The sequence below is a fragment of the Gobio gobio genome (assembly GCF_949357685.1).
Source record: "Gobio gobio genome assembly, chromosome: 2".
Taxonomy (NCBI): domain Eukaryota; kingdom Metazoa; phylum Chordata; class Actinopteri; order Cypriniformes; family Gobionidae; genus Gobio; species Gobio gobio.
Genome location: NC_137098.1, coordinates 4,844,518 through 4,870,079, shown reverse-complemented (window position 1 = coordinate 4,870,079; position 25,562 = coordinate 4,844,518). Strand labels below are relative to the sequence as shown.

At 37.3% G+C, this 25,562-nt stretch overlaps 1 protein-coding gene across 3 annotated transcripts in view; it reads left to right on the top strand.

Annotated features, from left to right (window-relative positions):
- The window catches only part of myo9aa (myosin IXAa), a 261,447-nt gene that overhangs the window by 162,138 nt on the left and 73,747 nt on the right, over positions 1-25,562 (top strand). For all 3 annotated transcript variants that reach the window (XM_079806507.1, XM_079806505.1, XM_079806506.1), the window contains 4 exons: positions 10,319-10,440; positions 15,714-15,855; positions 20,127-20,322; positions 22,479-22,592. In XM_079806507.1, the coding sequence (XP_079662633.1) occupies positions 10,319-10,440; positions 15,714-15,855; positions 20,127-20,322; positions 22,479-22,592 (574 nt within the window). The remainder of the gene's footprint in view (positions 1-10,318; positions 10,441-15,713; positions 15,856-20,126; positions 20,323-22,478; positions 22,593-25,562) is intronic.

Below are 25,562 nucleotides of genomic sequence, written 5' to 3'. Positions count from 1 at the left end.
CTCCAGTCCAGTGGTGGCGGTAATGCACAAGAAATAGTTGCTAACCGCCAATAAAAGAAGAAGTACGCACCTGTTGCTAGCCAATAGAGACAGAGCGTATTTAGGCCACGCCCACACCGGGGGGGAAACAATCCAACGCTCTCCATTGACTTTGCATAGCGTGAGGCGGCATCCTTGTCATTTCGGACTTATAACACAAAACAGAACAATGTATAAAAGCTGATATGTGACAAGGTGTACAGCAAACAAGCTAAAAAACACAGAAATAAGTTTTTATAAGCTGTCGACCCAAAAAAACGAGCGTTTAAGAAGATAAAAGTGGATACAGGCAATACGAAGTGAAGCTTCAGCTGAAGAATGGGGACATTTTGGGATCCTGACACTCAGTGTGTCTCAGTATGTGTATGTGTGCAGTAAACATTTTGTCACTGTTAAGTCAAATATCCAAATGTCCGTTTTATATATGATATTTCCTGTCGTTGATTTTGTTCTCCTCTAGTCGTCGTAGTTCTCAGTGTAATATGACCTGTTGCGCTCTGTCTCAATGGCCTGAATCCACTTTTTTGTCCTTAAACGCTCGTTTTTTGGGTCAACAGCTTATAAAAACGTCTGGGTTTTTGCCTCTGGGTTTTGTTTAGCTTGTTTGCTGTACACTTTGTCACATATCAGCTTTTATACATTGTTCAGTTTTTTGTTATAAGTCCGAAATGACAAGGAGGCAGCCTCACGCAATACAAAGTCAATGGAGACGGTTTGATTGTTTTCCCCCCCGGTGGGCATGGCCTTCAGATTATGACGCGTGTCGCTCTGTCTCTATACACTCGAGACTACACTCGAGACATATCCAGCTGCAGCCCCGCAGCACACCAGTTTCAGCACACCAGTTTCAGAACACCAGTTTCATAATTATTCATTAATTAAACGTATACATTTAGTTTTCAGGGATGAAAACACTTTCATCTTTTCAAGTATTTCTGCAGAAATGCCGTGATATGGGTTTTTGTGTTTTAAGTTTTTTTGCATGTTTTTATTTTTTATTATGTGCCTTTTAAATTCGTTTTAAATATTATTTTAGAAATATTTTATATATGTCCTATTTGTTTTCTTTCAGAGAAACACATGTTTCACTTTAAGGCCTTGTATTAAATGGTTACTACAAAATAATACTAATATATCTATAGTCAAATGAGAAACACTTTACAACATGTTATACATTTATTAATATTTTTTAAATAAAAACTGTGTATAGTTTTAGCCTGTTTTCATGAAGTATAAAGCATGATCAATAGGCTATGTTTTAAAATGTTGATCATTGTACATCATAACATGCATATTATATGAACAGAAAAGTGACTTTATTTAAAAGTATTGTTGTTAAATATTGTAGACATCGATCCGATCAAAATCCATGTGAAAACAGCTTATATTTATCAAAAGAAAATTACATGTATGGATAGCGCAACTATGACTGTTTAAGCCCCGCCCCTCACTTCCGGTTCTGTGGATGATGTTCTGAAATGGGCTGCAGCTGGATACTATTGGAGACACTATTGATACACTCCAACTCCAACGCGTTTCTGCACTGTTATGGGCCGCCGCAGACGTGTCTCTTCCCGTGACAAAGTTAGTTGAAGGCGCTCACAAACATAATTGAAGGTGGATCTGGTCATTCTGAAGTTACTGACGAATTCGGTATCAGTAAAGCCACTCACATCAGTATCCCACCACTCCTGGCTGCGACTCCGCTCCCACACGTTTCTCTGTACCGACGTTGCTACCACTGCTCCACAAAACGCCATGGCCAAAAACCTTGCTCTCCTCCTCTTTTTTAATTTTCTTCTTAACATGAGAAGGTTGTAATGGTGCTGGCTCCGTTGCGAAAATAACTTTAATAAAGCTAAACGAACTCCAATGCTGACACCCATATTTCAGTCCTTCCAGAAAAATGAGGCTTTTTTTTGTGGTTGTTGCGGGCAAAAATCCTTGATTATGCGGCACGTTTTCTTAAAAAATGCGATGAAAAATGCGGGATATTTATGCAATTTTATGCGATAAAATTGCGGGAACTTGCAAAAACTGCGGTTTGATGAGAGAGAAAAAAAGCACTACATCACAGAAAGTGCTGGAATATTTAAGTTCTCATCTTGTTTTATTGAAGACCTTAATAATGGCTCAAATTTACAAAACATTTAGTCAATCAAGTTCTGTAGCTTTACAAAAGGAATATGCTACAACTTCTGAAAAAATTAATAAATAACTTCCTGTTTTACAGATGTCGCTATACAAAACAGACATTTGAGTGCTTCCAATGCACAAAGTGCAATCTCTTAAAGGCTTAGTTCACCTAAAAATGAAAATTCTGTCATTAATGACTTCCCTTTATGTTGTTGGACACAAATTAAGATATTTTAGTTGAATTCCGATGGCTCAGAAAGGCCTCCATTGGCACAATGTACACTCTCAAGACCCTTAAAAGGTAGCCTACTAAAGACGTTGTTACAAAGTCCATCTCATTACAGCGGTTCTACAATAACTTTATAAAGCGACGATAATAGTTATTGTGTGCAAAAAAAACTAAATAACGACTTATATAGTGATGACTGATTTCAAAACACAGCATCATGATGCTATGAATCATCGAGTCGATTCATGATTCGGATCACGTGTCAAACCGCTGAAATACGTGACTTTGGCGATCCAACCCGCTGAATCGACTCATTGATTCATAACGCTTCAAACCGCTGAATCGACTCATTGATTCATAACGCTTCAAAGCTTCATGATGCTGTGTTTTGAAATCAGTCAGCACACAGGGAAACTGCTTTGCTCTTTTGCTGTTATTTTTGTTGGCCAATGGGAGTTTGTGCTTCATCATGGTTTCACCGATATCTTTGGTTTCTCCGCGGGGTTTGAAGCTTTTCGATGACGTTCGCGTCGGGTAATCACGTCACTTCAAAACGTTCCCATGGCAACAGGGGGAAATGGCGGCTCTTGTGTGAAGTAAACGAAAATTTTTCAACTTTCTGCTAATATATATGACTTTTTTTGCAACGAAAATGCGGGGATTATGAAATCATGATAGCCCCGCATATTTTGCACGCGGAAATAGGCAATTTATGCGGCGAAAGTGCGGCGTATTTGAAAAAATGCGGCCCCCGCATGAATATGCGGACTTTGGCTGATTATGCGTTAAATCACGCGATCGCATAATCGCGTTTTTCTGGAGGGACTGATATTTGGCTACTTCCGTAAACAACAAGTGACGTCGTTGACCGTTGAGTACTCTTCTGCGCATGCGGGTCACTTCTGGGTCATTTCACGTTCACACAGGAGATCACAAAAGGTCGCATTTAATTGGAAATGTGAACGGCCTTGCAAAAAAATCGCATTATTTCAAAAAATCGGAATTGAGCATTAAGCCCTGCAGTGTGAACGCAGCCTTTGAGTCCCCCGTCTCTTGCCTTACACTGTGCACCTCACCTACACCTACAACTAAACACACACATATACACACACACACACACACACACACACACACACACACACACACACACACACACACACACACACACACACACACACACACACACACACACACACACACCTCACCTCACCTAGACACACAGTTCTTCAGTAGTGGTTGAACTCCAGTTAGGGCTGTTAAGGCTATTTTATTCACTTTAAACATCGGATGAAGTGATTCTTTTATCTTTAAAACAGACGATGCTGGGTTATTAATAAATTAACATTGACAAAATAAATTGATAACCAATGTATTTTTCTATAAGTCTGATATTTTAACGATTGTTGTTTTGGTAGCTTGTTGTTAATCACCCACTACAACTAACACGGCGATAAGCCTGTGTGTGAACTGATAGGCTAATATTGTAAATCTACAGTTGTGTTGGGTTTTGCTCAATGTTATGTGGAAGAAGCAAGATAATTGAATAATTATATTGCCACGTGGTAAATCTGTGATAACTCATATTTAAACAATTAGTTGTTGGCCAGATAAAACAACACAGAAAAGTCTCTTTCAGTGCACCAAAATGCCACAAATATACTTACAAGTACAATTTTGGCTTTGTAATTTGTGTCCCCTTCAAAAATTGTCTTTGAGATATTTTATGTTTATTGCCCCCCCAACTGTTAGATGAAATTTACGCCCATGAAAAATGCTCAGTATCCTTAAGCAAAGATGGTGGTATTCAAATGATGTACTTGGCATCACCCTGATTCCATTGATCAAAATCCCAATAGGATTTTCCATTGGCTTTTGGATTATTGCAGAAAACAAGCTCTTTGACCAACAAAAGTTATTGTTCGGCTGACGACGTGTTCCCATCATCCTCTGTAGTTCTGTTTAGCCACTTGTTAGCAATAACCTATTTCAAGACAAGTAAAAGCTTAATCATAAGGGGTATTACTGATGTATTTTTTGGCATAGAATCAAACATGAAAGTATCTTGAGCTTGTGTTCACCACAGACCTTATTTCAGTCATTTAACCAAAAACCCACTGACTTCAGGATGATGGAACCAGAAATGCTCAAATGTTAACTCATTTCCAGGTCTCGGCCTACGTAAAATATGTCATCCTTGCAGCACGTTATGAAGAGCTCAGTCTGAACCCACGTCATTTTGTTAAAAGGATTTGTGATGTTCTTGTAAATGGCATTTGTGAAGGGATTCATTCCCATTGCCACAACAGTTTTGCTGTTTGTTCCTTGATAAAAGTACAGGAATTTCACTCCGTCTGCCAAGTTCCACGCTTTAATTGCTCTAAGAGTTGGAAACTCTTGGATTCAGATGTCAGGAATTAATTCACATCCTGAGTGTACCGCCAAGTATGCCGTGTGGTAACACTGAATGTTTAATGTAGACCATACCCAGGTTATCCACACAAAACATGGAATGTGCAGATTCATACTTTATGACCATTAGTTAATGTTTGACTGAGGGGGAAAAAAAGTTTGCTTTAAGATAACTTGCATTAGTTAAGATTGTTTGAATTGAGTTTAGCATTAAGTTCAAGTAATAGCAGACAAAGTTACAGTTGTAGTATTTGAACAACAGAATGGGCGTACCTCAAGGCTCGATTTTAGGGCCTTTTTTGTTTTTGTAAATGATTTCCAACGTTGTTGTTCATATGTTGAATACCAACTTTATGCTGATGGAACTGTAGTTGGCACAGTTTTAAATGAACAAATGCAGAGGATATCCATGTGGATGCAGGAAAATCATCTCACTTTAAATCTTACAAAAACGTTTTTTTTTTTAAATGGTTTTCTAATAAAATAATTAAAAATAAGTGCAAATGGCATGCCTTGTTGGCAAGTGCTATTCACACTAGCTCCGCCCAACAATGCCTGTTTGGGCCAAACAAGATTAAAACAAAGACACGCATATTTTAAGTGGTGTAGTAAGTAAAGCATAAGGCTCAAAGATCTTGGTTTTGATGCGATCGACCCGGGTTCGAATCCACCTTTTGTCAAGCTCTTCTTCCTTTTTCCATCACATCGGGAAGTTCAGAAACAAATTCAGAAAATGTTCTAAAAATGGAAACAAAGTGCCTAACGAAATGTTTAATAATAATAAAAACATTTATTGGGTAGGGTTAGGGGTCGGTGTAGGGAGGGCTTTTATTGTCCCACTAAGACGGCATCCATTTAATAATTTTTATAAATATAATCATTTACACTGTTATTATTGCAACCTGTTAATGTACAACAATACTGAGGTGTAAATATTATGTATCGGTCAAAATAAAGTATAAATTGCATGTAATTACTCTTTACACATATTGCAAAGAAGTGCTACTTTTACATGGTGTAAATAGAATATATCACTATTTTCACTTAGTGTAAATATCATCTATCGCTATACAAAATGTGTAAATAGCATCCATCACTATTTGCACTTAATGTAAATAGCCACTGCCAAAAAATAAATAAATAAAATTGAGTAAATAATAAAGAAATATAGGAGGTAATTTTAGATTTACAACTTAAATTCGATAAACATAACTTAAGTAACAGGATAAATCTAAATGGTTTTAAACTTATTAGAGATTATATCTCGACTCATGCAGCACATCTTTTTATACAAGCAATGATTTTGTCTTGTTTTTCTTACTGTATTACAGTCTGGACTCAAACAAATGAGTCTTAAAAAAAATTAAGATGTATAATCAGGCTCGTAAAACAATGGATTAAAAGCCAACTCGATGGCATCATTTATATTTAAACCAGCGCTTAATAAATATATATATATATATATATATATATATATATATATATATATATATATATATATATATATATATATATATATATATATATATATATATATATATATATATATATATATATATATTATATATATATAAGAAAAGAAAAAAACAAAATATGCTAAATTTTACGAATTTTATAAACTTGTCGTATATAAAACAGATTTTTAAAAGGAACATGAATTTTAAATGGAACATGATGCCAATTGAAATCAAAGCAGTACATGACATAAAATCTTTTACAATGATGGTTAAGTGCTGGTTTAAAACAAACCATCAGAGGTGTGAAGGAGTACCTGAAAAACATCCTTGAGACATAGCAGTGAAAATAAGAAACTATTGATTTGTAAGATGAGAAATCATGTTTATTTTCTAAAATCGAAATAAAACTGAACACCTCAATATTGCAATAAATCAAGGTCGACAGAACAGAATCTTAAACATCTACAAACTCACAAATCTCAGTTAAGCTCAAGTGCACAAAAAGGCCATAGGTAAACCAATGTCCTTCAAAAAGGACTCGTCAATATATAGGATAAATAAAATAATGTTAAGTAAAATTAACTTGCACTGGATGTGCTGGATTCGACCTCATCACCGGCTGCAGTCATGTACTCATCTCCTAAATCAAACACTTGTCAACACCTGCTAATGCACTCACATTCATGTAAAGTAGACTTGTTGACATGTCTGGGTGAGTAAAGGCACTAAAATATAGTACCTGGCGATTCTGTTCCTTTATATCAGAAACAAACGTCTGCAGAAAAAGTTGGGTACCATGCAAAATGTAATGTGTAAATACATTACACAAATGTATTGGAATAAAAAGTACATTTACTTGTTCAACTTGTTACATTTACAGTGTAAGCAGGTTTCAGCATTAAGTTCAAGTAATAGCGGAAAAGTTAAGTATTTGAACAACAAAATGGGTGTACCTCAAGGCTTGATTTTAGGCCCGTTTCTTTTTTTAGTTTGCTAATAAAATACCAAAGCAGGGTTGGTAGTTTTTAACTTTTTAATAAAGAAGAGCCTTCCTAGGGACCTGAGATGCAAATGATCATATGCTATACTCTGTGTTTTTCAGCTTTTGGCTGGAATCATGTTTTCTGTGCTGTCCCTATTCAAATAAAGCAATAAGTGAAATTAATTTGTACTAGTAGTAGAAGTAGTACCAGGAATGCTTGCCATCTGATGTCCATAAATACAGCCGTGCTGGAGCCAGACACAACACCACACACACTTTCATTAGTCCATTAATGGCCGTTTATGGAGATGCTGTAAATGGTTTTATTTGAGTGCATTTCTCTTATCAGCCAAATAGAGAGTGCATGTGGTTTCTGAAGTGCTTCAGATGAGGGTTATTATTACTGTTGGGTTGAGGATTTGAACAAACACATTGCTGGAAGCGCTAAACTATCCCAGGTGAAATTATTAAATGCATTAATGTACTTGAGTATGTTTTTAGGTCAATACAAATACACTCTAATGCATTTTTAATACATTTAATAGTGCGTCTTTTTCACCTGGGATGACACGTAACTTGTGTATCATTATAAACAGACATTCATGAGCATGAAACATTGCTTTTTTATCTCTCATTGGAAAAAAGAATCATCCACCTTTATCGAACTTCACTTAGGAATAGGATTACACTGAAAATCAATGGTCAGAAGGTTTCTTGTAATCCTTATCCGCTCTTTTCTTCCTCTTTAGTGTACATCCCGTGCAGAATTATTAGGCACGTTGATTTTCTGATCATATTTTTTTCCAGGCACATTTGACCAATTCCAAACCACAGTAGTCCTAATAACTACTATTAATTTAGTATTTAATAATGTATAAGTGATATATAATTGTTCATGAAGGCTGGAAATGAAAATCACCTTATATTCAGGTGTGCAGAATTATTAGGCATGTTTTCTTTTACAGATAAATTGAGCCAAAAAAGAGATTTAACTCAGACTGAAAAGTCAAAAAGTATTAAATGCCCATGAGAAGGATGCAATACTAATGCAATACTAGACATTGCAGTTAAGGCGTGACCATTGGACAGTGAAATGCTCGTTGGGTCAGCAGGGTCAGACAAAAACAGGTGGTGAAGAAAAGACACGTCTGCAAAAGAATGAAGAATTAAGGTAAAGAATTAAGGGTGAAACCATCAGGAACCCTTTAGTCTCCAGCGCCACCATTTTCCAGAGCTGCAACCTTAACCTGGAGTCTCCAGAAGTGCAAGGTGTCAGGATCTCAGAGACTTCAGTTAGGTAAAGAATCCTAAAAAATGACCCCCACTAGATAAGAATCACAAGCTGAAGTGTTGTAAAATACATGAAGAAGGTTTTTTATAGGCTTTATGGACAGATAGGTTGAGAGTGACTCTTGAAGGACCAGCACCTCATCCTCTAGTACCACTGTTTGAAGAATTCATCTTCCAGAATCTGGCAGTACGTTTTGGGAGTTCATTTTTAGTCCATCTCTGCAAAACGGACTTCAGGATGGACTAAAAATGAACTCCCAAAACGTACTGCCAGATTCTGGAAGATGAATTCTTCAAACAGTGGTACTAGAGGATGTGGTGCTGGTCCTTCAAGAGTCACTCTCAACCAATAAAGCCTATAAAAAAACCTTCTTCATGTATTTTACAACACTTCAGCTTGTGATTCTTATCTAGTGGGGGTCATTTTTTAGGATTCTTTAGCTAATTTAAGTCTCTGAGATCCTGACACCTTCACTTCTGGAGACTCCAGGTTAAGGTTGCAGCTCTGGAAAATGGTGGCGCTGGAGACTAAAGGGTTCCTGATGGTTTCACCCTTAACTCTTCACCTTAATTCTTCATTCTTTTGCAGACGTGTCTTTTCTTCACCACCTGTTTTTGTCTGACCCTGCTGACCCAACGAGCATTTCACTGTCCAATGGTCAGGCCTTAACTGCAATGTCTAGTATTGCATTAGTATTGCATCCTTCTCATGGGCATTTAATACTTTTTGACTTTTCAGTCTGAGTTAAATCTCTTTTTGGCTCATTTTATCTGTAAAAGAAAACATGCCTAATAATTCTGCACACCTGAATATAAGGTGATTTTCATTTCCAGCCTTCATGAACAATTATATATCACTTATACATTATTAAATACTAAATTAATAGTAGTTATTAGGACTACTGTGATTTGAAATTGGTCAAATGTGCCTGGAAAAAAAATATGATCAGAAACTCAACGTGCCTAATAATTCTGCACACAGTGTAGATCATCTGCTCTGTTCTTCTGATTTTAATGTGCAAACTGGAGACAGATTCCACTGATTGAATGAATCCCTACTGGGATTACATCCTTTATTGTTTCATTTACTTTCCCAGCGATCCAAGGAAACAGTTGAGGAGAAAAAAAGCTACAAAATGTTAAGAATGTCTTTCATATTATTAAACCGCAAAGACCATGAAACCTCGGACCGGCGAAAGGAAGTCTCCTCCAGAGGAACATGAAAACACTTTGCAGGCCTGTTGTTTTGTTGTTCTGGCCGCGGACCAAAAATGATTTACCCGTATAGTTATAACAGGTTTTGTGAGATGTTATCTCGTGTTACTCCGGAACATAAAGGGACGATTGAGACATCCATAAAAACATCACCTATTATTCCCAAGTCGTGATGTTGTTTTTGGCTCTACTAGAGCAGGTTTTAATGCCTGAATGGTCATTATTTTCCTCATATTCTCCATTGTTGCGGCTTCTCAGTCCATCAGTAACACTCAATTTAGTTCCCGTCTCTATGAAGCCCCTCCTTCTGAAACGCACTTTGCTCTGATTGGTCGCTTCCAGTGTTTGGGAAATGTCAGTGGAGGCGTTTCAGGAGTTCAGAGACAGTGCTTTATCAGGCTCAAACTGAATTACACACTAAAGAAAGGTGAACATGGGGCTTTCCAACGTGGAATTAGTAAAACCTTAAACAATCAGGAAACCTGTAATGGTCAATCTTTGTTGACTCCTCATAATGATTGATTTCAAGTGTTGAATATGTTTTGTGTGTGTTTGTTACAGGAAGAGTACCGAGAAGAAGGCATTACCTGGCACAACATTGATTACATCGATAACACCGGCTGCATCAACCTCATCAGCAAGAAGCCCACAGCGCTGCTCCACCTACTGGATGAGGAGTGCAAGTACGTCTGCACTTCACTCTACACTTCTAGGGGAAACACTGAAGAGTGGCGTCTCCAAGATTAAAGGGATAGTTCACCCAAAAACGAAAATGTGATGTTTATCTGCTTACCCCGAAGGCATCCAAGATGTAGGTGTCTTCGTTTCTTTTTTAACTCAACCGTTGCTGTGTGTCACTCATATAATGCTTGTCAATGGAGACGAATTCTATTAGAGTAAAAAAAAACATGGACAGAAAACTTCAAATTAAACCCTGCAGCTCGTGACGACACATTGATGTCTTAAAGGGTTAGTTCACCCAAAAATGAAAATTCTGTCATTAATTACTCTCCCTCATGTCGTTCAACACCCGTCAGACCTCCGTTCATCTTCAGACACAAATGAAGATATTTTAGTGTAAAGCTGATGCTGAGAAAGGCTTCAGATAGGCCTCCATTGGCATTCAGTACATTTACACTCACAAGACCCATAAAAGGCACTTATAATGTCATTACAAAGTCCATCTCACCACAGTGACTCTACAATAATTTTACGATGCGACGACAATAGTTTTTGTGCGCAAAAAAAATCTAAATAACGACTTTATTCAACTTGTTCTTGTCTTCCGTGTGTGTCTCCACGACGCATGCGCGAGAATATGACGTAGCGCCAGCGTTCGGGAATCCATGAAATACACACTTTAACCCCATTTTGAGAACTACGCCGAGACCTAAAGCACGATCAATGTAGAATTCAACAGCTTAGACACGCGCGTCTTCCTCTGCTCGTAAACAAATCGCTTCTGGGTCATGTGTCCGAGCGCCGGATCTGCGTCATATTCTCGCGCATGCGTCGTGGAGGCACACACGGAAGACAAGAACAAGTTGGATAAAGGCGTTATTTTGATTTTTTTTTTTGCGCACAAAAACAATTGTCGTCGCATCGTATAATTATTGTAGAGTCACTGTGGTGAGATGGACTTTGTAATGACGTTTTAAGTGCCTTTTATGGATCTTGTGAGTGTAAATGAACTGAATGCCAATGGAGGCCTATCTGAAGCCTTTCTCAGCATCAGCTTTACACTAAAATATCTTAATTTGTGTTTCCGAATATGAACGATATGAATATGAGGTCTGACGGGTGTCGAACGACATGAGGGTGAGGAATTAATGACAGAATTTTCAGTTTTGGGTGAACTAACCCTTTAAGACACGAAACCATTCGGTTTCTGAGAGAAACCAAACGGTACTTATGCAAATATATCACCTCATATCAGACGAACGCTTCAGCTCTGCAGACTGACATCACTTCCCGTGTGTGAGGTCAAAATAGCGGCCGGGTCATAGATATGTATACATAGATACCTCATTCGAGCGATCCACGCCATGATCCACGCAGGCACTAATGAGGTATCTATGTGTATATATCTATGACCCGCCCGCTATTTTGACCTCACTCACGGGAAGTGATGTCAGTCTGGAGAGCTGAAGCGCTCGTCTTATATGAGGTGATATATTTGCATAAATACCGTTGGGTTTCTCTCAGAAACCGATCGTTCCATGTCTTAAGACATCAATGTATCGTCACGAGCTGCGGGGTTAATTTGAAGTTTTCTGTCCATGTTATTTTTTCTACACTAATAGAATTAGACTCCATTGACAAGCATTATATGAGTGACACACAGCAACGGTTGAGTTAAAAATCTTCATTTGTGTAGAAACGAAGACACCTACATCTTGGATGTATTAGGGGTAAGCAGAAAAACATCAAATTTTCGTTTTTGGGTGAACTATCCCTTTAAAAGGGGTGGTAAAACACATTCTTTCGAAGGCTTGATTGTGTTTTTGGGGTGCACCGTAACATGTGTTCATTATTTTTCATATATTTGACCTTTATTCTACACTGCTCTGTCCCTCCTTGTAAAACGGTCTGATGGTTTCCGGGTTCTATGAAGCCGGTCCCTCCAAAATATGCAATGGGCTCAGATTGGTTAGCTGGCCCAGAGTGTTGTGATTCGCTAACCGCAGTGCACGTTTGTCGGAAACGTCACGCCCCTTACCTTTACCGGAGGCTGTGCTTTAGTAGTAATATAAACAATGGCGTCTATAAAACCATACCAATTTGAGCCCGAATCAGACCCAGACAATTTTAGTGAAGATGATCGAGCAGAACCTGTTCAGTCCTCAAGAGTAAAGACTGCGGATCTATAGTGATTGCTACTGAATGGCACTGTTACTTTTGTATTTTTTAGAACGATTATAGCCAAATATCTGTCGCAAGAACTATTAACCCAAAACGAACACTAAACACTGGCTTTACTAGTAGCCAAATCACACACAGAACCATGTTTAGCATGCCTGTAGATAAATAATACAGCTCTAATCAAAGAATCATTTACACTAATGCCAAGTTCGCTGTTGAGATTTAAAAAAAAGTTTGTAACGTTAGGTGTTCGTCGGATAACGTTAAGTATAAATGAGCATTTAACAAACTGGTTTGCTATTTGCTGGCGAGCTATTACAGGAAAACACATTGACGAAAAACAAATCAGACTTACAGGTTGTGGCCCGTAAACAGCTTCTGTTTTTAAATCCATCTTTCAGGACAAGCCGTTGTGCGAATCCTGCATTGAACTTGAAAAGATTGTGGAAGCTTTCCTCCGTGAAATGTGAACCGCTAGCCTGACGTCGTCATACTCAATTCTAGTCAGAATTTGAGTCTGATCTGCTCTGTTGGGCTGTGATTATGGGGCGTGTTTCAACCGAGCCAGGAAAGACCTCAATTGGATAGACCTACAACCAATCAGAGCAACGGAGCGACGCATAACGTTAGTTGTCAAATGTCAACAGAACTCAACTGCACTGTGTTGCCAAGTCTGCAGGTTGAAGCGACCCAATTATGTGATATACAGACCCAGGAATGCGATTTTTAGCTGCCAGCCCTGCCAAAATAACACATATTTTACCCCCCAAATGCCTTTTTTCCCCGGAGAACCCCCAATGGAAAGCTATTGGGCTTGTTTTTGGCTAGTTTTGAGGAAGGTTAGCAATTGGGCGGGTTTTGTTGTAAAAACTTGGCAACCCTGTCGCACGCGCGCTGGAATAAGTAGCCTAACGTTAGAAGAAAAGGATGAGTGTAAACGATCTTTGCCGGTGTTGTAAAAAAAGAATTTAAGGATACACAGAGTACTTACCAACACGATCATCATTTCTGAGAGAAATAGTAAAGGTGAATGCATATACGAACAAGTTCTCCGTTTAGGATTAGAACAAACTCAACCCAAGCGCATTTGATGACGTGAATGATTACGTTACTGTTGATCATCTGTCCATCATCGTCTAAAGCCCGCCCTGATGATTTCATTGGTCCGAACAGTTTCTGTTCGGGCATAATTACTCCTCTACGGATCAAGTCCAGACCGAACTGCCCGAGTAAAAAAGTTGTGGGCGGGGCTAAGTTCGGCTGGCATCCAGGCTAGTGAACCGCGGCTCGTGTATTGCAAATACAGACGAATATTTTTCATTATGTCACATTTTCCAGTCTTCTCCTCCGACCCCTGTCTGTCTCGTGCTTTGATTTATGATGGGCAGCATATCTGCTGCAAATGCGACCGTGTTCCTCTGTCTCAAACACACATGTATATAACATGGTGTATGTTAAATGCACTGCAACGCATCTCCTTCCCTAGGAAGGCTGAACAAAGTGGACCTGCAATCCAGATGAAAATAACAGCGTTTCGTCAGCATTGCGGCAACAACACTCCAGTCTACTAACTATAGCACAACAACTCTTCCCCACAGCGATACAAAATGGCCTCGCCCCCCCTTATTTAATATTCTCGGAGGAGGGGTTTATGTAAATATTGGGGCTGGTGATGTCAGAGACCCTGGAGGAATGTGTGTATTCGCCTACTGGCCGTTTGCTGTAGTTCTTAGAAATGGATTTCTTTAAAAGCAAATATCTCCCTTTGCTTTAAACTTTGAACGTTGTAACTTTGCAGATGTTGTTTATGCTCAAACAGCAACATTACACACTAGCTAAAGTTAGAAAAGTGAAATCGTGGTTTACCACCCCTCTAAAGTACTGTGTGAATTATTGCTAGCCGGACCAACATGGAATCTCTGAGCGTAGATGCGAAACATACTTTACCTGTTAATCAAATAAAACAAATATCTGATTACAGCAGAAACCTAGAGGTACTCTTAGCCTAAAATAGCTGGAAATCTGACTCCACATCAGTGTTCCTCATAGCTCAAATCTCTCATGTCTCATTCTTCCTCTTCCTGTTGCCGGTTTGCTTTTCTCTGGAGTTTTGGCAGCAGATCTCATTCTTCTCAAGGCCAGAGGAACTGCACAGGATTATGATATACAGTCTCCAGAAAATCAGTCACGCTCCCTAGATGACCACGTTCACTCTCCGGTTCTCACTAGGGGACCTCGGCGAAAGTTAAAAAGTACATGTGCACATCCGTCTTATTTGCAGGATGTGCATGACAAAGTTGTTCGTGATCCGTACGGACAGGCGATTCGCAGATTAAATGTAAAGTTTAATCATCATGGGTGAAAGTTTATCTTTTGCACATGTTGTCAATCCTGTCAGTTTAAAAATTCAAGCAAGATTAACCTCCTCCACGTACGTTCATATTTTTAGTTTTACGTCTGGATGTCCAGTCAAGAGCACATTCTAATGCCTTTTGTTTTGAGTTTTCACCAGGACAACAACTTCTCCTTGATCTCTTATGGAAATATGATAATGTTGTGTAGTTATCATTTAAATCTGACCAATTGTTTGTTATAAATCATCATCTCAGGAAAATGTTATGGGGTTTTCTAATCAAAATATGGCTTTCTGTTACAAAACAAGGCGTTGATTTCATACATGACCTCTGTAGAGACACCGGGATGTTTATTTATCAAGCATTTTAGGAGATACAACAAGTGAATAGGGAAAGAAATTACAGATCAATGTTCCTATTAAATATTAGATATTCCAGTGTATGTTTCATTTGAATCTTTGTTCTATTGTATTTATCTATCCTGATTTGTTTATTCCCTCCCACTTAGAATGATACATTCTTTCCAAATAGAGCTTTTCAAGTCATCTGGTGAAAGTGTTCATGTCACAATATAAATTGCAGAAAAAAAAGCATATCTTTAATGTCATTTTTTTTGCTCTAAAGCACTCTATACATTGCAGCTTCCCACAGGCCACCAATCAGAAATTGTGTTCATGTCACAATATATATTGCAGAAAAACAAATGGCGATTTCTCTAATGCACTCTCTGTATTTTGCAGCTTCCCACAGGCCACCAATCAGACGCTCCTGGACAAGTTCAAGCGGCAGCATGAGGGAAACGGCTATATTGAGTTTCCTGCAGTCATGGAGCCGGCCTTCATCATTAAACACTATGCAGGGAAAGTCAAATACGGAGTGAAGGTCAGTGCTATATAGAGCTACACACAGGGCTCTTTCACTTTTATGCATTGAACACTTTAAGGGGATCTCGGATAAATTTTGGCGAGCATGTTTTCCGTGTTCATTTATGCCTCTCTGGACCGAACTAAGGGATAAAATGTGCCAGGAAACAAACACTTCAGACGAGCCAGATGTGAAGATGTCGTAGTATGAATACTGACACTAACAAAGATGATGATCCAGCAATATATACTTACTTGGCAAAATCCCACTTTACAAAAACACACCTAGAGACTAGTTAGACTAGTGCATTTAGAGTGCACACGTTCACTGTAATTTAGTCCATTAAAATGCATTTAAAATTACTCAATATTCAAGATAAGAAGCAAAAATACCTCAGTATGTCTTTTTATATTTATATAATTTAAAGGGTTAGTTCACCCAAAAATGAAAATTCTGTCATTAATTACTGACCCTCATGTCGTTCGACACCCGTCAGACCTCCGTTCATCTTCAGACACAAATCATGATATTTTAGTGTAAATCTGATGGCTCTGAAAGGCCTCCATTGGCACAATGCACTTTACACTCTCAAGACCCTTAAAAGGCACTAAAGACGTCGTTACAAAGTCCATCTCACTACAGTGGTTCTACAATAACTTTATGAATCGGCGAGAATAGTTTTTGTGCGCAAAAAAAACCCTAAATAACGACTTATGTAGTGATGACGATTTCAAAACAAGGCATCATGAAGCTTCGAAGCGTTATGAATCAGTGAGTCGAATCATGATTCGGATCGCGTGTCAAACTGCTGAAATTTGGCGATTCAAACCGCTGAATCGACTCGCTGATTCATAACGCTTCGAAGCTTCATGAGGCCGTGTTTTGAAATCGTCATCACTACATAAGTCGTTATTTAGTTTTTTTTTGCGCACAAAAACTATTCTCGCCGATTCATAAAGTTATTGTAGAGCCACTGTAGTGAGATGGACTTTGTAACGACGTCTTTAGTGTCTTTTAAGGGTCTTGAGAGTGTAAAGTGCATTGAGCCAATGGAGGCCTTTCAGAGCCATCAGATTTACACTAAAATATTTTCATTTGTGTCTGAAGATGAACGGAGGTCTGACGGGTGTCGAACGACATGAGGGTCAGTAATTAATGACAGAATTTTCATTTTTAGGTGAACTAACCCTTTAAACACACTCAGCAAAATACTGTCTCATTATTGTTAGTCATTGTCAATATCATACACCCCCCTCATTTTTACCATATCTTTCTATGGCAGAAATATTAATAGTAGCATTTGGTTCTTCCATCAGTGCCGTGTGACCTCTACAGCCACTGAATGTAAAGCGGGTGTGATGCCTTTGTCACATGACTATTTATAGTATATAATGAGTAACTCTCAGTTCGTCGCTTATGGCATCATGACAGTAATGAGTAACTGTGTGTGAAGTCCCAGCATCCCACTCGGGCTGTGTATGTTAACAAATCAAGGGCTGGAAATGTGTTGCTTTAGTGCAGTGAAAGATCTGGCACTTCACACTCATTTTGGCCCAAACCTATTGTTTTGTTTCCCAGGTAAAACCTTGTGGGTTTTTCATAGACTTAACCACTTCAGCTCTGCAGCATATTTAGATTTTTTTAGAGAATAAGTCATGTCTGAATTTAAAAGAGCGCCCTACTCACATACATTGGAGTAAATTGATAAAAAATGGTCTCATTTTACACAAAACACTCTAAATTTTAACACAGTGGTGGAATATTGCATATATTATATTGTATTTATTCACAATTTTATAATAAACATATATAAAAAGTAGGGCTGTCAAAAGATTAATCGCGATTAATCGCATCCAAAATAAAAGTTTGTGTTTACATAATATATGTGTGTGTACTCTGTTAATTATTATTTATATATAAATACACACACACAAGCATGTATATATTTAAGAAAAAAATATTATTTTTATATAAAACATTTATATTTATATATATTATAGATTATATAAATGTATATACAGTATATACATGCAAATATTTCTTAAATATATTCATGAATGTGTGTGTATTTATATAAAAATAATAATTAACAGAGTACACACACATATATTATGTAAACACAAACTTTTATTTTGGATGCGATTAATCGCGATTAATCTTTTGACAGCCTTAATAAAAAGTCATATTTTGATTTATTTTTTAATTATCCACTAGGTGTCAGTAAACAGGGAGAACATTTTTTTTCTTGATATCTTCTTCCAAAAAAAAGTTAATGAGATGATTAATCTGTGCAAAATAACTCTTACTCGCCTGCCGCTGGGAAATCGAAAAGAAGGCTCCGCCTCCTCAACTTTGGAAAGGGAGATCTCGGGCTCTGATTGCTCTAGAAGCATGATCGACATGTCTATAGAGAGCTATATCTATAGAGTATCTATAGAGATACTCAGCTTTTTTGACGTATGACGCAATACGTGATGACGTCATCAAAAATCGCGGCTTAGACGATCAAAACTAAGGATAATAAGAGTATTTGTCTGCATCACATGTTTTGATCTGGACATCGGTGACATTAAAGTGTCGTTTGGCCATGCTCGCTCACACACATGTAAAAATGGTCTCATTTTGAAGAAAACAACCTAAGGAACGAGCCGATGTAGCGTTTGAGGCTATTAGCTCCACATCGCGTTAGTGATCCGAACAGGAATATGACTCATGTGTTTGCTTGTTCAAAGGAGTCATTTCCATCTTTGTGATTCTTTTGATAATAACGTTACTGTAAAGTGTCGGATCGGTGAAATAAATTGCACAGTGATATTCTTGAGGTTAAGATTTGATTAATGACTTTGGTGAGATTGTAAATATGAAATGTAATATTATTCATATGATTTTCTCAAGGGGGGGGGTCAAATACAGACCTTATTATCTTTTTCTATGTAACATAAATGCAAAAGTGATGGGTTATCAAGAAAGCCGAGGTTCTATTCTTTCAAACAATCCCATATATGTCTAGTTTTGTGCTGTACAACTTATAGATTTTTTCAAAGGATTATGACGATGCAAAAAAAAAAATTTCATTGGCTTTTACCCAAGATGTCCCTGAGGTCATAACATGCAGAAATCATAAAAGAAAGGCCTAAGTTTTGACAGTCATGAGCAGTGTTGGGGGTAACGGATTACAAGTAACTTGAGTTAGGTAATAATATTACTTTTTCCAAGTAACTAGTAAAGTAACGCATTACTTTTCAAATTTACAACAAAATATCTGAGTTACTTTTTCACATTAATGTGACTGACAGCTCTCCTGTCTCCATGTTGAGAAAAATAAGTGCAGAGGCGTGTGTGTGTGTGTGTGTGTGTGTGTGTGTGTGTGTGTGTGTGTGTGTGTGTGTGTGTGTGTGTGTGTGTGTGTGTGTGTGTGTGTGTGTGTGTGTGTGTGTGTGTGTGTGTGTGTGTGTGTGTGTGTGTGTGTGTGTGTGTGTGTGTGTGTGTGTGTGTGTGTGTGTGTGTGTGTGTGTGTGTGTGTGTGTGTGTGTGTGTGTGTGTGTGTGTGTGTGTGTGTGTGTGTGTGTGTGTGTGTGTGTGTGTGTGTGTGTGTGTGTGTGTGTGTGTGTGTGTGTGAACATGATGGTTATTGTAGTTCCAGACTAAATGTGAGCATTTATTTATCTCACTTGCACAATAAAGATTATTTACTCCTCAAAATGATTAAAATCAGTCAAATGCAAAATCAGAGAACTATATAAACCTCCAATAATTAAATGTTAAATATTTTTGTAATGCATAATCTACCTTTATATTTAATTTACCAATGTCTTGCTGACCTTTGATGATGAAAATTACTAGATTTTTTGTTTTTATTGGTAAAACTTTTCTCCTCCATCCTATTCTACATTATCTAGAGCTGCGCCCTCTACTGTTCATGTGTGAATCTGCATTTTTACCTCAGCCTGGGGCTTATTATTTCAATTTTGGTATGAAGAGGTCTTTACAGTTGCACAAAAATATAACTTTTTTGTTATAAACAAAAACCAGCCCAGCCCAGGTGAGAAAAAGTAACGCAAAAGTAACGTAACGCATTACTTTTCCTAAAAAGTAACTAAGTAACTCAATTAGTTACTTTTTAAGGGAGTAACGCAATATTGTAATGCATTACTTTTCAAAGTAACTTTCCCCAACACTGGTCATGAGTAGCTGATCCTCTGATGTACAATACTGAGCCTTTGTTGGTGCGAGCTGAGCTGATCTCTCTTCACTGATGTTTCATCGAGCTTCATATGATCTGACCGTAGGACTTCAGAGAGAAGAATACGGACCACATGCGGCCGGACATCGTGGCGCTCCTCAAGAGCAGTAAGAACGCCTTCATCTGTGGCCTGATCGGCATCGACCCGGTGGCCACCTTCCGCTGGGCTGTGCTCAGGGCCTATTTCAGGGCCATGGTGGCCTTCAGGGACGCTGGGAAGAGACATGTGGAGAAACGCAGCGGTGAGTCTAATGAAACGCGCACTTTTTCCCCCCCTGGTCACATGCTTGTAGTTTGTAGTGAAGATTCTGCAGGCCATACATGTCACATCCATGAGCCCTCTTGGACCAATACATTATTACACTGCCTTATAATAATCATTTCGGGGTTCTATTCTGTGCAAATAAAAAATGTCATCAAAATACTTCAGTTAATGCATTCGATAAATGAAATATTGCATGATACACCAGTCTAAATAGTTCTAAACAAGCATCTAAATTGATATATTTACATCAGATATTTGCTGTTTATGTTTCCATTCGAAATTTTTGTTTACAATGTTTTGACGTCTCTAATGCTCACCAAGGCTGCATTTATTTGATCAGAAATACAGTAATTGATAATATTGTGAATTATTATTTCAATTTACTGTGAAATGCATGTTTAGAGTGTTATTTATTTCAGTGATGGCAAAGCTGTATTCTCAGCATCTTCAGTGTCACATGATCCTACAGAAATCATTCTAATATGCTGATTTGAGAAACATTTATTATTACTATTATTATTATTATTATTATTATTATTATCAATGTGGAAAACCGTTCTGCTGCTTCAAATTTTTGTGGAAATCATTTTATATATATATATATATATATATATATATATATATATATATATATATATATATATATATATATATATATATATATATATATATATATATATATATATATATATATATATATAATATATATAATATATATATATATATATATATATATATATATAATTAATATTATTTTTATTTTTTTTCAGGAAAGTTAATAAATATCCTAACTTATTTGAAATAAAACTTTTATAATGCTAGAATTGTCTCTACTGTCATTTTTGATCAGTTTAATGAGTCCTTGGTGAAATGTATTATTATTAAAAAATCTAATCGTACTGACCCCAAACTTTTGAACGTTAATTTAATTTAAATGTTTTTTTTGTTTTGTTTTTTATAATTTTATTTTATATACACTTGTTTGTTGTGTTTTTATTTTTAGGGAAGTAAAAAATATCAGAATTTATTTTAAATAAAATTATTAAAAAATAAAATTGTACTGACCCCAAAATTTTGAACTTTTAATTTAATTTAATTTTTAATTTAAATTAAATGGGTTTTTTATTTTTTTATATATACATTTGTTTGTTGTGTTTTTATTTTTAGGGAAGTTAAAAATATCAGAATTTATTTTAAATAAAATTATTAAAAAATAAAATCATACTGACCCCAAACTTTTGAAATTTAATTTAATTTAATTTAATTTTAATTAAATGTGTTTTTTCATTTTTTATTATTTTATTTTATATACATTTGTTTGGTTTTTTTTTTATTTTTAGGGAAGTTAAAAATATCCTAATTTATTTGAAATAAAACTTTTATAATGTTAGAATTGTCTTTACTGTCACTTTTGATCAATTTAATCAGTCCTTGGTGAAATGTATTATTTATTAAAAATAAAATCGCACTGACCTCAAACTTTTGAACGGTAGTGTATACTTTTTTAGGCATCACTACAGATTTTTTATTTTTTTAAATCCTTTAATTATTTGTTTTTATTTTATTTTAATTTAGTTTAATTGAATTGAATTAGTTTTATTCTGTGATCTGCTGTAACTGCTGGTCCACGAGGGTTTGGTTTTTGGCATATCAAGCTTTTCTCACATTTAACGGAGTTGTTCATTTTCAGGGGTGTGTGTCTTTTATCAGTTCATGTAGCTGCAGAACAATCCTTGCAATTGTGCATAAGAACGTGTTAGACATCTAATAAGTGTGCAATATCAGGGCTATTTTGTGTGTATGTTGGCTAGCGAATCCCGCCACGTTAGCCCAGCTCCTCTTGCTTGATTTCCATTGGCCTGCTCTCCAGCTTTTCAGTATCTGTACGCCTTTCTTCCTTAATTCAAGTTTGGACGTGAGTAGTTCATCTGTGCTTTGGTGAGTTTGAACTGTGAGTGCATTATGGGTCGCACTGCATTTCACTGATGTGCGAACCCCCAAAACCACGTCGACGTTTGGCTTCGCGTGTGTCAGTTCTTGTAGACAAGCACATCTTATTTCTCCCTATTTAATCTGTCTTCTCTCTCTCTTCTCTCTTTCTTGTGTGTGTTGTTGTTTTTTTGGCTTCCTAAGGGCATGATGCTGCTGCTCCGGTTGTGAAAAGTGTGGATAGCTTTAGTTTTCTGCATCACCCTGTGCATCAGAGAAGCTTAGAGATCCTGCAGAGGTGCAAAGAGGAGAAATACAGTAAGGCTGCCTTTCCTTCATCTCGTCTCCATGCACCCTGGGCCAAGACATGGGCGGCTGTAGAAGTGCATTCCTCTTCAGCTACACATGTGTAACGGAGTCATTGATTGGATTCAGAGCTGAAGCTGTGGATTCTCGCCCTCATGTCTCTGCCCATCCGTCTTGCACCTGTCTGTCTTTCCTGCATGATGTGATCTTCCACTAACAGCCCTCTCTCTGGGTTCAGTCCAGCATGCATGCTTCTCGGGCAGCCCGCCTCTGTCCCCTCGCTGGAGCCCCTGTCTCGAGCGCTCGCGCCCTGGGACGAGTATGCACTCGTTTCTCTTGCCCTCCGAGGACGGCGGGCTCACGATAGGTCTGCTTGATGGAGGTAGCTCGGGTCATAGACTACTAGACACTAGGGATGCAACAATACAGTCCACGGTTCAATACATACCTCGGTTTTTAACCATGGTTTTCGGTTCTGATGGCTTGTCACATCAGTTTTTTGTTATTCTATTCTTAGGCGACAGGAACAGCAAGAGGTTAAAGGGTTAGTTCACCCAAAAATGAAAATTCTGTCATTAATTACTGACCCTCATGTCGTTCGACACCCGTCAGACCTCTGTTCATCTTCAGAACAGAAATGAAGATATTTTAGTGTAAATCTGATGCTCTGAAAGGCCATTGGCTCAATGCACTTTACACTCTCAAGACCCTTAAAAGGCACTAAAGACGTCGTTACAAAGTCCATCTCACTACAGTGGTTCTACAATAACTTTATGAATCGGCGAGAATAGTTTTTGTGCGCAAAAAACCCCCTAAATAACGACTTATATAGTGATGACGATTTCAAAACACGGCATCATGAAGCTTCGAAGCGTTATGAATCAGTGAGTCGAATGAGCGGTTTGGATCGCCAAATTTCAGCAGTTTGACACGCGATCCGAATCATGAATCATAACGCTTCGAAGCTTCATGAGGTCTGACGGGTGTCGAATGACATGAGGGTCAGTAATTAATGACAGAATTTTCATTTTTGGGTGAACTAACCCTTTAAGGAGAAAAATAACTATTTTTTATTGCAATACTCTTTCTTTATTTTACTTTTAGAATTGAAAACCCTTACTTAAAACTTTACTTTTAAAGCTACACTGTGTAACTTTTTTAGTTTGTTCTTAGCTAAAAACACTTAGTTCTTTCAAAAATATATGTGCTCATTAATGTATATTTACTCCTTTCAAGTAATAAAGTATTCTCGTAAGGTTATAATATGCCATTGAAAATACATACGGTAATGGGTTCGAATGCGGGTCGCCATGTTGCCCCTCCATCTTGAAAGTACATTAGCCAAAGAGGGACATACCCGTAAATTCAAGCTTCGCCTTTCGCGTTTTAACACTCGATGGCACCGTGTCGAATGTGGACGAGGTCGAACTGGAAGCCATGTTAATCTTGGACTAAATCGGCCACCGTAGGAGTTAAAACGAAATCAGAATTGAGAGGAAGAGAAACTAATATTCATATACAAGTTCACCACTAGATGGGGGAAAATATCACACAGTGTAGCTTTTAAAAAAAAACTTGTACACATTCCTAGTGTATTGTATAATATAAAATAAATATATATAAAGATTTACACTGGCAGCTCAGAGCTGTACAGCAGCATTTAAGTATGAAATTGAATGAATAAAAGTAAAAATAAAACACTACATAGACTTCACTATAAAATATACACTGATTCTTATTAAAGCTACTGTATTAGTTCTTCAGTCAAGAGCAGTGAGGGATTTTCTCTTTGTCTTTTGTTGTTGTATTAACGTTAAAGGGATAGTTCGCTCAAAAACTAAAATTCTGTCATCGAGAAATGAATACAGGTTTGGAACAATATTAGAGTAAATAATGACATAATTTTAGAGGTGAACTGTCCCTTTAAGGACAGCGTGTTCACTATAGGCTGCGCTGCTGTCAATTTAAGACCTGCACGCATCTAATATACAGACACACACGATTTAACTTTCACTTTAGACATAACCGACTGTGTTTATGTTAACCTTGTGTGTATTTGACAGTATTAGCGCAGTAAGACGACTACTTAGTTCAGTAATCACGTGTTTGACAAGTGTTTAGTGCACACGCTCGGAAAAGCGCATGTTAAAACCGCGCATATGCACGCAAATGAAACGTTTAACCGGCAAGGTTTTAAAACGCATGCAAATAATGAACTTTGGTGATTGTGAATAACTCTAGTGTTCTGTGAGTATAAATCCACCACTAACGTGTGATGTGAATGTATGTCGCGTTGTTCAGTATTGGGATGGAGGAAAATGATAGAATTTGCAGAAAAATTATTAATTCAATGCAAAACCGAAAAACAAACGCAATTCACAAACGCGTATTGAACCGTGAATGCCGTACCTAATGGTTCAATATTATATTGAGAATTGTGGCATCCCTACTAGACACACAAAATAATAATAAAGATTTATTATTCCTTCCTGTTAGAAACATTCGTAATTCAATCCTGTAGTTAGGGCTGGGTGATATAATTGAAAAACAAAATGAGTAGTTAACATATAACATGTATGAAAGGTATACAAGGTATAAAACACACAAAAAAATCTACTTTTATGGCATATATATTTTGCCACGAAACTGATCATCCAAAACAATGCTCTGTGCTGGACTAAATGTGTGTGTGTGCACATATGAGCAGGGCTTGACTAGCTTTTTTTGCTCACCAGTCACAGTGGCTAGTGGTTTTCCAAAGTTACTAGCCTCTCAACATTTCCACTATCCACAAATTTGACATCGATACCATGGGCGAAAAATGCCCTATAGATATTTTAAATATCATCTCATAATTTGTCAGCAGGTTTATTAGGCTGCTGTCACTTTAAGAGCTGACGCACGGATCCATTACACTGATACACATGCGCTTTCTTTCTGTTTACGTTCACTTCAAACAGAACTGACTGTGTTTACGTGAAT